Source organism: Arvicanthis niloticus, chromosome 23, assembly GCF_011762505.2.
Source record: "Arvicanthis niloticus isolate mArvNil1 chromosome 23, mArvNil1.pat.X, whole genome shotgun sequence".
Classification (NCBI taxonomy): Eukaryota; Metazoa; Chordata; class Mammalia; order Rodentia; family Muridae; genus Arvicanthis; species Arvicanthis niloticus.
In genome coordinates, this window is record NC_133430.1 from 9260235 (window position 1) to 9276523 (window position 16289).

A 16289-nucleotide genomic window follows, 5' to 3' on the forward strand; every position below is an offset into this window, starting at 1 on the left:
GCCTCCCTGAGCCATTGACCCAAGCCTCGCTGCTACCAGTAGACCTGCTGTGTGCTGGAAACAAAGGAGGCTAAGGCGACAATTGCTGATCAATCCCGTGATCTAAGAGGTCACTGTGGACTGTTTTTTAGCAAGAAGAGGGGATAGTCCTAGAAATAGCTCAACAGTTGCCCCCTGGCATGAAAGGTCATAGGGAAAAGAGACTGAGGTGCCAAACTCACATCAAACCTGCATCTATTAGCTGGAGAACTAGAGGGATCCTCCATGAACAGAGGGCTTGCTGAGTGCCCACATTAAGGCAAAAATCTTTTTCTTGGTCTTCAATAGGACTGTCAAGCCCACACCAGGTAATGGCATGTCCCCAAGCCTCATGTTCCTGTGTGGGAATTTTAAAAAGTGACGACTACACAGATCATCCTAAGGATTGAAAGAAAACCTCAAGTGTATGTTTTCTCACCATTCATGCCTGGCATAAGGGAAATACATAGAATGGCAGAGATGTCTCAAAACAGTAATCCTGTTTTGGGGACTAGGCTGGGGGTGGGGGAGACTGGGGTGTTATAACTGCATAATCCTTCCATAACTAAGACAAAATATTTATCCAACAGCTTTCAGCGAGAAGCGAGACTCCAACAGGACCACCGGAGATCCACTTGGACACTTGCAGCCAAGGTAGGCAGGGGTAGAGGTCCCATGCTGGCCTCTGCCCAGTATAGAGGTCAGTGGAGAGGGTATGGCCATGCTCGGGACTAAAGGTTAAAGGTTAATTTGGGCATGTACTGGGGTACTCAATACCACCACTGTTCAAATACTAGAGCAGTTATAATTAGTGGAGTCCTGGCCAGCTGTCTTATCCCATCCTGTCCGTCTGTTGACACCATATAAGCCAAAATGAATTGAGAATGACAGCAGGAGCCTTTTGGGGCAATGGAAGCAGACACTAGGGCCCCCACCTCTATGTCTGGCTGCCTGTCAGACTGACTGCATCAACAGCATGGAATGAAGACATCCTTTGGCCACAAGGCCCTCCAGGTCCCCAAATGGCAAATGCCTGATCCTTCTTTGGGTACCTGTTTCTGCCTATGTCATCTACCAGGGGGGCAGAAACCTGATTCAGAGCTCTGACACCCCCCCCCCACCTCAGCCTTACTGGGTGCTGGGAGTTAGCACCAAAGCCCACGAATGTCAGTTTAATTCTGCAAAGTGGTAAGGAAACCCTCCAACCATGACATTAGAGGCTAAGAAATCAGAAGCTGGGCAGATTTCATTATGATTGGAAAATTCTAGTTAGCCCTGTTTGGGGCATAGAGGCTCCAGATGTGACTGGATGCCTTAGGTCTTCTGCATGGCCCTACCCTGTCCTTTACAGCACAGTCATGAGCACTGTATGTAGTGGGTAAGGTTGTTGTCACAACAGGGAGGCTGTGAGCTTGCTGCTGATGAATGGGGTCCTGGAGAACAGGTCCACCCTCTGATTCTAGTGGCGTGTCTTTCAGTTGGGAGCTTGTTCCCCTCATGGGGGTAATGGGAACACTAAAGTTGATACCACATGTGCAATCCTGTCTAAATCTCCACCCCTGCAATTAGAATGCATGATCTAAAATCAATGATCAATCAGATAACACCTAATAACAAGAACAGGCCAGACTCCTACATTGTTTTTTCACAGTTGACAAAGGGAATGCATCCTTCCCATTCTGAATGGGCAAAGAGGGGGTTATAGCTGTACCTCTCACGACCTTTAGGGTGAGTTCTTTCTGCCTTGAAGTCACCACCTCTTAGATCCAACATACTGTCAGCCCTATACCTGCAGTCATTAAGGTGCAAAACCATACCAGGCACAGTGAAGAGCTTGCCAGAGCCAGGCAGGAGCTGTAGATTCAAGGCAGGTGGAAGGAGAAGCCAACCTAGAAATTTTCAATCATTAATTAGATTAGAGGACTTTGACATAAATAAAAGCAGGACCCTGATTTCTAAGAGCAGCTATTAGACCCAAGCAAGAACAGGGGTCCCTGAGCCCCACCTGCTCCCTGAGGCTATGCCTTTCCCCGCCCCCATGGTCTGGGCAGCCTCGAGCGCCACTCAGACACTCCAGAAGAAAGTAAGAAAGCCAAGGGGAAACTGAGGGGCAGAAAAAGAAGGTCATGTGCAAAGTCAAGGCTCCAGTGGGGCTAGCAGCTGCGCAGACGCTATCTCGATCCAAGGCTCATCTCTGCCCACATGCCTTGAAAGGCAAGTTTAGGCTCAGGAGCAGCTGATTGGCTCTGCAACTGGGCAGCCCAAAGAAGAAGGGTGTGCTCCTGCAGAGCCCCGCAGCCCCTCCCGGAGTGGCACACTCACCCCCCTCCACAGTTATTCTGGGAGGGTGATCCAGCTGCCCCCCAAGCTGCCAGTTGAACATGGATGGGCCAGGACACAAGGCTTCTGGGTCAAGGGTGCAGCTCTCAGGCTGAGGGTCTGCTGCTAGAGCCTTCTTACCCTGGTAGGAAGCCCAAGATTACAAGAGCCCTCCATGTACTTACTTGGATTCACTCTCTATCCTGAGTCATTATACCCCCCCCCCATCAAAAAAAAACTTAGTTGCCCCATCCTAGGGGAGCAAGGCATGATGATTGAAGATTTCTTCAATCAGAGTGAGGAAAACAAGTTGGCTGATTCCCTGAAGAGAAAATTGAAGGCTCTCTTCTCTGAGATGCCCAAGCCAGGGTGGAGTGGGTAGACTAGTGGGTAGCCCTGCAGACCACAGTGCCACTGGGACCTTGGCATTTGACAGGAGGTCTTTATTTGGACTTTTAGGAAGCCCTGCTAAGAGTATGGCTTTGTCCACGCAGCAAGCTGAGTAAGAAGAGACCAAAAACTCTCTTCTCCAGCAGGAAAACCAACAAGGATCCCAGGGCTCCCCTCGCCAAGGGCACATCTTGACCCTGGCATTTGTGAAAAACAAAATAAGTAAATAACATGATTTGTGTCCCTTATTGTCCTGCCACACCCACCCCTGTTCTAGTGCTCCATATCCATCCATGCCATCAAGAGGACAGGGCAGCGGAGTAATGACAGAAAAGTCTTTATTCTGAAAAGACTTAGTCCTTAAGGCCTGAAGGCTTAAGTGCCACTTAGGTGCCACTGAGTGACTCATATAAGAAATCCTAAGTAACAGGGGTCCTCATCCTGAAGCCAAGACCCCAGCTTTGGCAAAAGAACGTCTTTGAGAGCCATGGCTGCCCCTAGGTTCTCTACGTGACTTCACTGTCCTCCTGAGCTCTTGGAGGCCCCCGCCCTCCTCCTCTGTCCTCACCTTTCCCCTAATTCCTCCACCCTCCCCCCCCTCGCCACACACCCCCCAGCCCATGCTGAACATTCAACTCTGCTCCTAAATATCTTCTCATCTCCTCTTCCAAGCTCTATTTTTAAAACCAGATTTCCTTTACTGTACAGGGAAAGGTATTCGCTGAGGGATTTGCCCCCCCCACCCCCCCTCTCACTGAACCCTTCATAGATGCTCCGTGACAGCCCTGACCCCATGGGCCACTTGCTCAGAGGCAAGCAAGGAGCTGAACTGACCAAGTCTCGCTCGGGGCACTAACAGTGGTGAGACTGGGGTGTCTGTCTTGAATGTTATGGGGCAGAGGGTCTGACAAAGACGCAAAGGGTACCTTTCCTGCCCTAAGTGCTAGGTCTAGATTGTGATAGGAATTTTCAATCAAAGGTAAGGTTTGAGAACATACATTGAGACGCATCTGGAAGATGGAGAAGTGTTCCGTCTGTGTTACATAGAGGCAGGCAGGGTGGGCTGGTGGAGAGCAGGAGCCAGGTGAAGCAGGTGATTGTCAGAAGACAGTAGAGAGCAAGGACAACATTCCCACACGCCCCAAGTGCACTCCTTGAGAAACAGATCCTTGAGCTGGGCCACCTGGTGTAGCAGTTCCCTTCTTTTGTTCTTCCTCAGCGGAGCCTTGATATCCATGGCGCAGTGTTCGCCTCCCGGCTGCTGGTGGGCTACATGGTGGTACCGTCTCAGGTTCTTTGGGGGTCCAAGCAGGATTCCTAAGCCAAAAAAAAAAAAAAAGAGAAAAAAAGAAAAAAGACTGTTGGGTGAACTGAAGACTAAAAAAAATACAAAATACAAAAAAAACCCTTTTTCATTGTAATACAACACAATCAATATTGGCTTAGAAAAGGGGACACAAAATTCAATCTTTCAGAAAGAATGCCTGTGGAGAAATGAGTTAAGAAGCTATACACAGTTAAAATTCATATTTTATGCAAAACAATTTAAGCTCTCAATCCCCCAAAACAGGGAAGCACCTATATGTTTTCAACAGGAGATATACTTGCTTCAGGCTCCATTTTGTGCTAAAGCACTTAGGTTTATGTCAGGGGCAGGAAGTTTGAAAGGGTGGAGAATGGAGAGGTGAAAGGAGGGTGTCCCTCAAAGACAGTAGGATGTTTTAGTGTTACTGGAAATGCATGAAAAGATTTTAAGTGGGAGTTTTGTGAATCAATTTGAGTTTCTGGGATAGAAATCTGGAGCTTATTTGAGAAATCAAAATTTTCTATGTCACTAAGGGCTTTGGGCTTCTGCCAAAAGGCAAAAGGGGGGAAAAGAAAAAAGAAAAAAAAAACTTTAATGGTGAGATTGCTTGCTTGTTGGAGATAGGCTTGTAGAATGCATGATAAAACGTATTTTATGGTTAACAGCTTCAGACTTTATTATTACAAGCAACAAGAAACATCGAGAAATCATAACTAGGAAAGCTAACAGGCACACATTTAAGATGGTGCCCAAACAGTCTGACTTTATATGTTGAGAGAATGCCAAAGTTTGACTCTCGGGGCATGCCAAGGAGATATGATTAATGCTGACAACAAGGCAAGGTTTTAATTAGAGGAGTTACATGGCCGAGTTGGGGACTATGCAGAGAAGTTTGGAATTTATTTAGAGGCTCAGACGTGACGAGGCTTTTGCATATGCTTAAAAGTTTGATTTATCCAACTCTAACAGAGTGACATGGTGAGTTTTCTGTGTTTGATATAACATAGCTCAGTTATGAAATCAAATTCTTGCTGTATGCCAAGAATCTAGACTTTTTATGTCCTGCACAATTAAAAGACATTGCCGAGTTTTTAAGGTGGGGTTACAAGCTCAAATTTAATGAACTGTGGTAAGATGTGCGAATTTTATTCTAAGGGATGACGTATCAGATCATAATATCACTTGAATAAGTTTGGACTTGAGCCAGCAAGCAGCTTCAAAGTGTGATGGGGAAAGATTTGTTGGTTGGCTTTTTTTTTTTTGTTTTTTTTTTGGTTTTTTTTTTTTTTTTTTTTTTTTTTTTTTTTTTTTTTTGGTACGTGACATGATAAGATACTGTCTGTTGAGAATTTAAAGCTTTATGCTCCATAGAAACTTTGCAACGTTTTAAATCTGGGAGTAACGCCTTACAGCTTGTGAATTCAGCAGAGAAGGGAGTGGACCCTGTAATATATTTAGGAGATTTGACCCATGTGCACATTGAAGGCACTATTGAATCCTGAGTGAGGGGTGAGATATTAATTTTGATACTTTTGCATGGGGGGCTGCGGGGAGCTTGGAGTTCGGCCAAGGAAGGATTTTAAAGAGTGAAATGGTGAAAAGTTTTGTCTCCAATGGAATTTGATGATTTTAAAGTGTGCTTTATGTTAAGGTGTGTGGATGTTAACTATTTAAAGCATGGGTGGCTGCCCACTGGCTCCTCAGTACAAGGGCATCCAGTGAGGTTTCTGTGTTGAGAGGTGGGATCACCTACAGATGGGGCTGAGAAGTTGTATGTCATTTATATACCATGTCAAGTTTGACACGGTTTGAGGAATTCGAGGAGTCCGCTGTCATGCCATGCTAAGGAATTTGGATGCCAGCCAGGGTGAGATTTTAGGAGAGTGATATCATGAACTTTGCATGTTGGACAGGCTCAGTCGGCTGAGAAATGTATGGCTTTATGATCACATTTTAAGACTTGGTCTCATAGGTAAGGCACAGAGTTTGTGAGCTGGTGAGCAGATCACTGGGCAAATGCATGCATGCATGTTACAAGAAGCGTGACTTTTGCTACCATAAAAGGGCTTTGGAATGAAGACTGTCAGAAATTTATCAAGTGGCCTGTGAAAGTGTGGATGTTGTATTGATTATGTTGATTGAATCACATGGTTAAAAATAATTTATGCTAAGCAACTGGAACTTCATAGTACAGAAAAGAAATGTGTGTGTCTGTGTGTGTGTGTGTGTTTGCGCGCGCACGCGCACGCGTGGGCGTGCACGCACACACAGGAGTTAAATAGGGAAATTATAAGATAAAAGTTGTTTATCTCACTAGAATTTATTTTGATATCCGGGAATATTAAAATTTTTAGGACAAGAGATTTTTGGTTGAGGGCTGGAAAGCAGAAATATTTAATCCCCTACATGATCAAATTTGTTAGTAAAATTTTAAGTATAGGCATTTTATTAGAATGGGTATCATTTAGCTTTAAAATTGGATTGCTACAAATTTAAAATTGAAACCATGAGCAAATTTTAGGTGGAGACCTGCTGAGATTTTTATGTCCAAGGAATGAACTTGTGGATGAATTAGTCAAATTTCACATTTCAATAATAGCAGACTTTTCCTGAAGAGGAAATGAGGTGATTTATGCACTATGTTATGCTTGTTTCTGAGATGAATGTCTGTACAGCCGGCTTAGGAACTGGGATATCTAACTTGAGGAATGACAAGCAGGGCTTGTGCATTACGCTAAGGCCTTTCCATTTCATGCAGAGAAGGTTGGTTTTTTTTTTTGTTTTGTTTTGTTTTGTTTTGTTTTGTTTTTTTTTTTGGTAAGTATACATGTCTGACATGTTTATATAAAAGGTTTGGATTTAATATTACACAGAGTAAATAAACAGTGAGAGGCTTTAATCACAGGGATTGCATGATCAAATTGACGTGTCATGCTAACAAGGGTACATCTAATTCTGAGAAACTCCAGACCCAATCGTAATCCTGCCGGCCAATGGGAGTTTTACATGAATGAGAACATGGAGATTTTTGTTTATTTGGTTGTGTGTGTGTGTGTGTGTGTGTGTGTGTAAGGTGTTGAATTCATAAAGACAATAGCTATATGGCTGAGCTATTGAATAACTAGCTTAATTTGTTTTGCAAACCAATACATCCCTTTAAATTCAATTTCCGCGCACTAAACCCTCCATGGCTAGATTTTCAAAAGTACAGAACAATCAGATTTCAAAAGTCCCAGGCCCCCCCTTTATCCAACTTCATACCTCTGTTAGATATACCCCTGTACCACACAAAATCAACAGTGACAGAGAAAGGGGGGCACTTTCAAGAATGAAAACCCTGGCCCTCCCTGAGCAGAGGAGAAACTTGGAAAGATAGCAACCGTGAGACGTGAAAAAATGTTTGTATGAGCAGAATTGAGGCCAGATGTCTGAAGCTCCAGGAGCACCGCAGACCAGGGCAGTCCTGGGAGAATACTTTTTTGAAAGGCTGGGAAAGGAGTATAGAAAGCTCCAGCTCAGCTCAGAGAAGCTCAGAGAAGTGGCTTTGGACAGAGACCAAACCGAGTAAGAGAAATGAACACCCTCCCTGCAATCCTGCATGTGCACAAAGTGTGACCCAGGATGAAGCAGTGAAAGTGCCAAGTTTTCAGCACACAGTAGGCATTTTATAAACATTTATGGGGAGCAATATAAAAACCAAAAGCCCTTGCTCTCTCCCACTTATTTCGGCTTGGAGCCTAGGAGGAAATAAGAGCTATTTTTGGCTGTTGACCCAACTGGCAGGATAGTGGCCAAGTGCCCGATTTCTCCTCTTTCCCCAGAGTTTGTGAAACATCAAGCATCTCCCTGCAGATTCCTGCCTTTAACCAAGCACACTGGGCTGGCTCTAGACTACCAAGCCTGCCAGCTGAGAATTTGAGTGGCATTGAGATGTGACCCTTATGACTTTTGGGTGACTAGAGATGGGAAGGGAAACTGACGAGGCATGGGTGCCAGGACAAAATGGGCCAGAAGTGTGCCCTGCCAGGTGCTTGCTTGCCACAGAAGATGCTCTGGGCCAGTTGCTCCACAAAATTTATGGGCTGTGAATTTTTCGTTCCACTGGGGAAGTAGGCAGGCAGGGCAGTCAGACTCCGCCTGGAAGGCAGGTCAGGGGTTGACAGTCGTTCCCCTGGAGGTGTCCCAAGTGAACGTAAGAGGAGATTGCATTGATTGCAGGAAGGAGTTCCGTTTTCTCTCTGATTCTAATAACTTGGGCTTCTGCTTTGTCCTTGAGAATCTGACTCTGACATCTTCAGACCCTAAATTGCTGCTTTTTTCTCCTGCTCTTTTACCCCTTGGTCTCTAGGTTCTGGTCTCCACGGTCACGGTCTTTGACCACACACATCACAATCTTACCAGTCTTCAGAGCACACTCCTTTCCAACCGACGACATGATGGAACCCTCTGAAGACTCATTTGAGACGATGATGGAGCTTAAGAATCCATCATCAAAACAAATGGAGTCCTCCGAGGGCTCATCCAACACCGTTGAAGAAGCACCAGGCAGCAGCGGGGCACAGGCGGAGGCACAGGTGGGCTCAGACAGTGGTCTGGCCCAGGAAGAAAAGGAGCCACCCAGTGGCCCCCTCCAGGAAATGCAAGAGCTGCCCACTAACCTAATCGAAGGCATCGAGGAGCCATCCAGTGGCCCCCTCCAGGAAATGCAAGAGCTGCCCACTAACCTAATCGAAGGCATCGAGGAGCCATCCACTGGCCCCCTCCAGGAAATGCAAGAGCTGCCCACCAATCTAATCCAAGACATCGAGGAGCCATCCACTGGCCCCCTCCAGGAAATGCAAGAGTTGCCCACTAATCTAATCCAAGACATCGAGGAGCCATCCACTGGCCCCCTCCAGGAAATGCAAGAGCTGCCCACCAATCTAATCCAAGACATCGAGGAGCCATCCACTGGCCCCCTCCAAGAAATGCAAGAGCTGCCCACTAATCTACTCCAAGACTCGGAGGAACCGTCGGAGGAGCCGTCGGAAGAGCCATCCAGTGACCCCTGTGAGGAAAGAGACGACCAACCCAATGATCTACCCCAAGACATGGAGGAATCAAGTGATGGTGGTACGAACCAGGAGTCGAGTGATGGTTCAAACCACGAATTAAGTAATGGTTCAAACCATGAGTCGAGCTTTGGTTCTAACCAAGAGTCAAGCGACGTTTCCAACCAGGAGTCAAGCGGTGATTTGAACCGGGTGTCCAGCGATGAATCGAACAAGGAGTCGAGCTATAGCTTGAACCAAGAGTCAAGCGATAGTTCAAACCTCGTATCAAGCGACGGTTCAAACCATGGCTTAAGCGTTGGTCCAAACCAGGGGTCAGGCAACAGTACAAACCAAGAGTCAAGTTACAACTCAAACCAGGAAGGGTCGGAGCCACTCAGTGAGGCATCCGATTACAGCATGGATGAAACAACCAATTCATCCGAGACCCAGTCAGATCAAGATGATACTGACCTTGGAGATGAAGAGGAGGAGGAAAATGAAGATTCTGAAGAGCATGTTCAGCCCAGGAGCGACCCAGAAGAAGTCATAGTCTCGATGGGGTCCATCATCTCGATGTTCTTCAGGATGCAGGACCTCAGAGAACAACAGAGAGTGGCAGAAATAATTATGATGCAAGCCATCGACGAAGGGCGCCTCCCCCCTCTCAGGCCCTTCTCTGGAGACCGCAGAGACTACCAGGAGTTCATCGTGCTCTGCCAGATGACCATGCAGAACTACCCAAGGATGCTACACAACGATCAGCTGCGGGTGGAATTCGTCATCCGCCACCTGACTGACCTAGCCTTAGAATGGGCCAACAACCTGGTAGAACAGAACAGCCCCCTGATAAACAACTTCTCAGCCTTCCTTGAGGCCATGTCAGAAATGTTCGAGTACCGACACACGCTGCGTGTGGCTGAAGATGCCATGTTCAACATCAGGCAGGGCAGCCGCTGTGTTGCTGACTACATCAATGAGTTCCGGGGTCTGATACCCACCTTAGGCTGGCCAGACGAAGTCCTGCAGGCCCATCTATGCCAGGGGCTCAATGAAGAAATCAGGCGTTATCTGTTCCGGATCCCTCAGCCGGATTCCCTGGACAACCTGATTGTGCTTGTCCTGCAACTCGAAGAGAAGCTGGCAGAGAGAAGGGCATTACTCAGGCTGCCCCCTGAGTCCCGCCCAAGAAGCATAGCTTGGATGGATGCACCTGCCCCGGAGAAGTGGCGGGTAAGCAGCTGGCTGCCCCGTGAGTTCCACCCAGACATTCATCGCAACCATCTCTTCCTGCTGCTCTTGGTGAGAGTGAACCCCTACCACAGTGTCGCAGTGAAGGCCCTGCTGGACTCAGGAGCAGAGGGAATCTACATGGATGAAAGGTTTGCCCAGGAACACTATGTGGAACTCTATGAGAAGCCTCGTCCACAGAGAATCCACGGTATGGAAGGCGCCCTGATCCGCAATGAACCTGTCTGGCTGTACACTGCGCCCCTGGTGTGTGTCCAACAGAAGCACTATGAGTACATTGAATTTGACATCCTACCTGCGCCCAAATTCTCCATCATCTTAGGCATGAAGTGGCTCCGAATCCATGCACCTGAAGTTGACTGGGGCAGAGGTCGTTGTACCTTCCACTCTCCCTACTGTCTGAAGAACTGCTTCACCCCACCTCCACCATGCATCGCACTAGAGAAATACAGCATGAGCCTGCTCCCCGGATTGCCACACACATACTCTGACCTGGCCGACGTGTTTAACCCGAAGGAGGCAGATGATGAGACTTCCGACCAGCCAAGCTCAGACGGATCCGATGATCTTTCTGAATCAGAGCCCTCTGAGCTTCAGCAGGCTGGAGACAGTGATCAAAACGGCGTCCTTCTCGAGGGTAGGACTAGAGCGACTGTGGAATCTGAGAAGGCGAAGATGCAAGAAAAAGCCAGGCAGCAAGAGGAATACTGGATACTATATGACATGCTGACCGACAGACAAGACTTCACACAGATGGTACCAGAACTGTTTGACCAGTTACATGGAGCTGCATGGTTCACAAAACTGGAGCTGCTTGAGATTCCCAAAAGCGAGATGAGGTGTAGCGTCACACACACAGAAGACACATGGAGGGCATCGTTTGGTTTTGGCATTCACCAGATGAGATGCTACAGGCCCTACACAATAAACTCATACTCTGATGAAGGTAATGGCATTGTTCACATTATCCTAAAAGACGTCATAGGTTACTTTGTGATTTGCCATGGCAGAGAGGTCCTGATCTACTCAATGAGCAGGGAGGAACACTCCCAGCATGTTCGCCAAGTCCTGGTCCGCTTTCGGTATCACAACATCTACTGCTCACTGGACAAGACTCAGTTCCACCGTCAGACAGCAGAAATCTTGGGCTTCTCCATATCCTCCAAAGGGGTGAAACTGAGCAAGAACCTCATGAACCTCATTGTGGGGTGCCCTGTCCCTGAGAGCAGGAGGTGTCTCCAAAGTGTGATCGAGCTTGTCTATCCTTATAGACACTTCGTGGAGAACTTCTCTGTCATCGCACAGCCCCTGGTGAGACAGCTGCTGAGTTCAGAGCCCTACTGCTGGGGAGAAGAGGAGCAGGAGGCCTTCGAATCCCTAAAGAGGGCTTTCTGCAAGTCACCTGTTCTCCATCACCCTAAGCCTCAGAACCCATTCTACTTGGAAACAGGCATCACTGGCTCATTCCTACATGCCTCCCTGGTCCAAACTGACTACGAAACCGGCAAAAAAGCTACCTGTGCTTTCTACTCAAGACCCCTGTCCACGATGGAGGTGGAGTACCCTCAAGTGGAGATGAGGATCCTTCCAATCCGGGCTGCCTTGATGGTGTGGTGTCGCTACCTGGAGAACACCGAGGAGCCCATCATGATCCTTCTCAACACAGAGGATCTAGCCTCTCTGAATAATGACAGGCTCACCGTACTTCTCCCCGGGCATTGGGTCTTCTTCTTTTCACACTTCAATTTCAGCGTCATGGAGATGCCTGATCCAGATGATGTCTACGCCCTGTACCGCAGATGTTGGAACCAGAGAGGCTTCAGGGCAAGGTTTCTAAGGCCATTGCTGCTTATGGCCATGAGGGCAATTCAGAGGAACTCAGAGGAGGAGTTCGAGTCCCAGGGCTTGTCTGGGGGCGTGTCTGATGGCATGTCTGGGGGCGTGTCTGATGGCGAGTTCGAGGAGGAGTCTGAGGGGGAGTCTGAGGGGGAGTCGGAGGGGGAATCGGAGGGGGAGTCGGAGGGCGATTCGGAAGGCGATTCGGAGGGCGATTCGGAAGGCGATTCGGAGGGCGATTCGGAAGGCGATTCGGAGGGCCAGTCGGAGGGCCAGTCGGAGGGCCAGTCGGAGGGCCAGTCGGAGGGCCAGTCTGAGGGCGAGTCTGAGGGGGAGTCCGAGGGCGAGTCCGAGGGCGAGTCCGAGGGGGAGTCCGAGGGGGAGTCCGAGGGGGAGTCTGAGGGCGAGTCTGAGAGCGTGTCTGAGATCGAGTTCCATTTCGAGTTTGAGTTCGAGGACAGTGAAGAAGAGCAGGAGCTGAATCAGCAGAACGTGGTGCAGGAACTGCTGGCTGCCATCCCGATGGACCAGATCTACCATGGCTTCCTGGTCAACTTCAGCATGACCCAGATCCGGCATATCGTCCTAAATTTCTTCCGTGGCATGTTCTATTGGAAGAGTGTCCTGGGTGTGGCAGCCCTCCTGGTGATGTTGAGAGCGAGGCAGCCCCTCACCCCACTGCCTGCCCCCTCTTTGGAAGTGGCCAGGCCTCAGCACCGGCACACACTTCGACTTATCCTGGACTCGACCCTCATTGCGACTAGTGGCATGGCCACGGCCATCATTCAGTTGTTCAACCAGATGCCCCCTCTAGTGGGTGCCAACATCCTCCCAGCTCGAGAGCTGGCTGAGCTGTTCCTGGGCCCGAGGTGCTGGCGGCGGAATGCTCTGCACGCCCAACATGGACGGGGGTTGCAATTCACCCCTGGGTTCTGGTTGACCTTGTGTGAGTTCTTCGGGATCAGAGTCAACCCTGAGGACGATGTCTTCCCTGAGCCATACCAGCAGCGGTACTTGGAACTGCACGTCGTTGGAGATGAAGATGTCGTCTTGCGAGAAGCCCTGCAAGACGACCTGCAACGTTACCGTCAGTGTGGCCTGCATGACGGCCTGCAAGACACCTCGCAGGACGCGCAGGACAACGACGTGCAAGAGGACCTGCTTGGTGACCAAGAAGCGGTCACCCTCCGCCCACGAAATCTGTTGGACCCAGAGGTCCTAGATTTCCTCAACAACCGGCTACTCTACACCCTTGGCGCCGATGGCCGCCTTACTCTGCTTAGCAGAGATCAGGTGGCCCGGGCCCTCACACGATTCCTGACCATGGCCTACAGAATGTCAGCAATGCCTTTCCCAGCCATAGAAATGGCAAGGCTAGAAGAGATATCTGACTCGGATGACGACGAACTTGACTGAAAACACACTGAGTCCCTGCCATTCTCCCTTGTGCCTCAGTCAGCTTCAGCTTCGCTCAAATCCAGTGCCACTTCTTGCTACTCCTAACCCAAGGGGAACCCACTTGTGAAGGACCACAATGCATCAACCAGCAACATCATCTGTGCTAAAGGACTAGCCAACTACCAGCGTCCCAGAGCCAGCAAAGACTGTGTAACACTAACTGTCTTAACTGTCTGGGCCCCAGGCCCACAAACAGGAGTGAGACCAATGAGGAAAGAGCAGTGATGAGCAACAGTGACCCCGTCACCCCAGGCCAGATGCAGAGCACACACAGCAGGAACAGCCAAGCAAGCAGATGCCAGGGACCCCCCCCCCACCACCACCCAAGTGACATGCGGCCACCTGTGCATCCTGGGACACTGACCTTGGGTGCTCCACGGACTTCTACCTCCAGACAGGTGCTCCGACTCCCCTGGGCCCTGCCCCACCCCCTCCCAGCCTCCCGAGATGCTGTGGTATCATGCTTTCCACAACCCCAGCCCACCCGACAAGCAAGCCCGCCCCTCCCCACTACAGGTCTGGTCCAGCTCCACTGACACCTCAACTGTCCCTGAACTCTGAACTTACCTGGGCAGAACTGCTCCAAGGAGCATTCAACACATCAGTGTGACTTACCAGATGGACTTGAAGGTCCCTGAGACTCAGGGGACCCAAGAAAGGGTGGTAGCACTGTGTGGGGCTTTCTTTTTCCTCCCCAAACTGACATATGGACAGTGCAGGGGCCAAGAGACCTTATATGAAGGGAGCCCCAAAGAGACACTGGTGAAGCCCCAGATAAAAAGCCTACTGTGCCAAGGAGCCAAGAGTGCTCTGACTAGACCCACTACTCACTGCCACAGGAAGGGGAGCTTTCCCATGCTTTCTCAACCCACACCTGCTTTTGCCCCATAAATAAACAGAATAAAAGATTATCTGACTTTGTGGTTTGTTCTAAAAGGGACAGGGTGGATAGCAGGAGACAGGTCTGGAGGACACGAAGCATAGGGTAAGAAAAGATGGAGGGTCAAGAGAGGGTTGGGGTGGGCAAGGGTAAGGGTGGGAGGGGGAGGGGAAGGAGGGCTTGACTCTCCTGACACAGCTCATGAAGACAGAGCAACAGGCCTCCTGTCTTCTCCCAAAGGGAGGGAAGTCACTATGCTCCCCAGCTCCTACAGAAAATGGACTCAGGGGTTCATGGGACAAAGGGAGGATACCCAGAAATCCCAGTCCTCATCTGGTTCCAGCCTTCTAGTCACACAAGAAATGAGGAAGGACCAGACTGTGCTCAATGCAGGGTCTTTGAGCTTGGGTGGAGAATAACACTACTTAGAACCCTACATACATCCCTCCGTGCCCTCTCCAGCCCACACTGGGATCCCTGTGCCCTTATGGGTCCTAAGGGGCAAACGGTTACTGCCTAGCCTCATAACAAGGACTCTACCCCTGACAGTAGCACCAGAAGATCATGGGTAGGATCCCAGGTTCAAAGTCAGGGGCTCAGCCTCACTCAGCACTTCCTCCTGTTCTTAAGGAAGGTCCAGTGCCCCCCCCCCCCCCCAGGAACCGTTCCCACCATTGGCTGCAGTGGAGAGGGTATGAATCACTGCCCTACATATTACCCTGAGAAATACTCTGGGAAGGGGAAGGAGCTCCTGGGGGAATAGGGAACTAGGAAAAATAGTCCCTTACTCACACATTCTATACCCCTTACCCAGGAAATCTGCACACAAGCTAGGAATATAAAATCAAAGACTCCCTTAGTGTAACCTCAAAGATAGTAGGGTGGTGCAATGAGTGGAGCCCTCATACCCAAGGGATCCTTACTACCTATGCCTTTTACATTCTGCCTGGAAATCAGCCTCTGAGTTAACTGTAAGAGACAGACCCTCCTCTGACCTGAGAATGTGCCAAGCCCCTGGATACCCAGCCTGACATCCCCCTACCCACCTGTTCTCAGCTCTTTGATCCCATCTTCAGCAGGGTCTTTGAGCTTGGGTGGAGAATAACACTACTTAGAACCCAAGTCTATTCATCCCTCCGTGCCCTCTCCAGCCCACACTGGGACCACTGTGCCCTTATGGGTCCTAAGGGGCAAATGGCTACCACCTAGCCTCATAACAAGGACTCTACCCCTGACGGTAGCACCAGAAGATCATGGGTAGGATCCCAGGTTCAAAGTCAGGGGCTCAGCCTCACTCAGCACTTCCTCCTGTTCTTAAGGCCCAGAGCCTCCCACAGGCTCCTGAATACAAGACAACCCACCCTACTGTTTCCCTGTCTCTCTTGTAGAGCTATGTCAGCGGACAGGGGCTTCTGTAAAATCTCAAAGGGATCACAAATATAAAGTATTGAGAGCAATCAACACAGAGTCTCTACTCTCTATCCCTTCTAAGGGATTCCCGGTATCATGTATGCAGAAAATCATGGTCCAGGGATGACTGCAGAGAGCTATAGTCACAGACAGACCTGGGGAGCCTTTCTCATGGCTCTGATCCTCTCACCTTAACCACGCAACCTATCGTCTCAGAACCCAATGCCTGACCCCACACACAGCTGATATTACAGTCCCAGAGATAGAGGATGCTATGCTGTCTATTCATCTACAAAAGCCCCAAATGACTTATTGTGGGACAAGGCACAAGGCTCCACTGTAAGAATTCCAGTATCCCCTTAGGAAAGTGCTCACAGAGGTCCCTGGCTCA

General features: G+C 49.3%; 1 protein-coding gene across 1 annotated transcript; it reads left to right on the plus strand.

Annotated features, from left to right (window-relative positions):
* The first annotated feature begins 612 nt into the window (after positions 1–612).
* Positions 613–15138, plus strand: Rtl1 (retrotransposon Gag like 1). The gene is made up of 3 exons (XM_076921171.1): positions 613–672; positions 8382–12231; positions 12601–15138. Exons 2-3 carry the CDS (start codon positions 8467–8469, stop codon positions 13564–13566), a joined length of 4731 nt encoding a protein of 1576 aa, XP_076777286.1. The 5' UTR covers positions 613–672; positions 8382–8466; the 3' UTR covers positions 13567–15138.
* The last annotated feature ends 1151 nt before the right edge of the window (positions 15139–16289 follow it).

Coding starts and splice junctions, on each gene's coding strand:
- Rtl1 (XM_076921171.1), top strand. CDS start 8,467: ATGATGGAACCCTCTGAAGACTCATTTGAGACGATGATGGAGCTTAAG. Junction 12,232..12,600: donor CCCAGGGCTTGTCTGGGGGC/GTGTCTGATGGC, acceptor TTCGAGTTTGAG/TTCGAGGACAGTGAAGAAGA.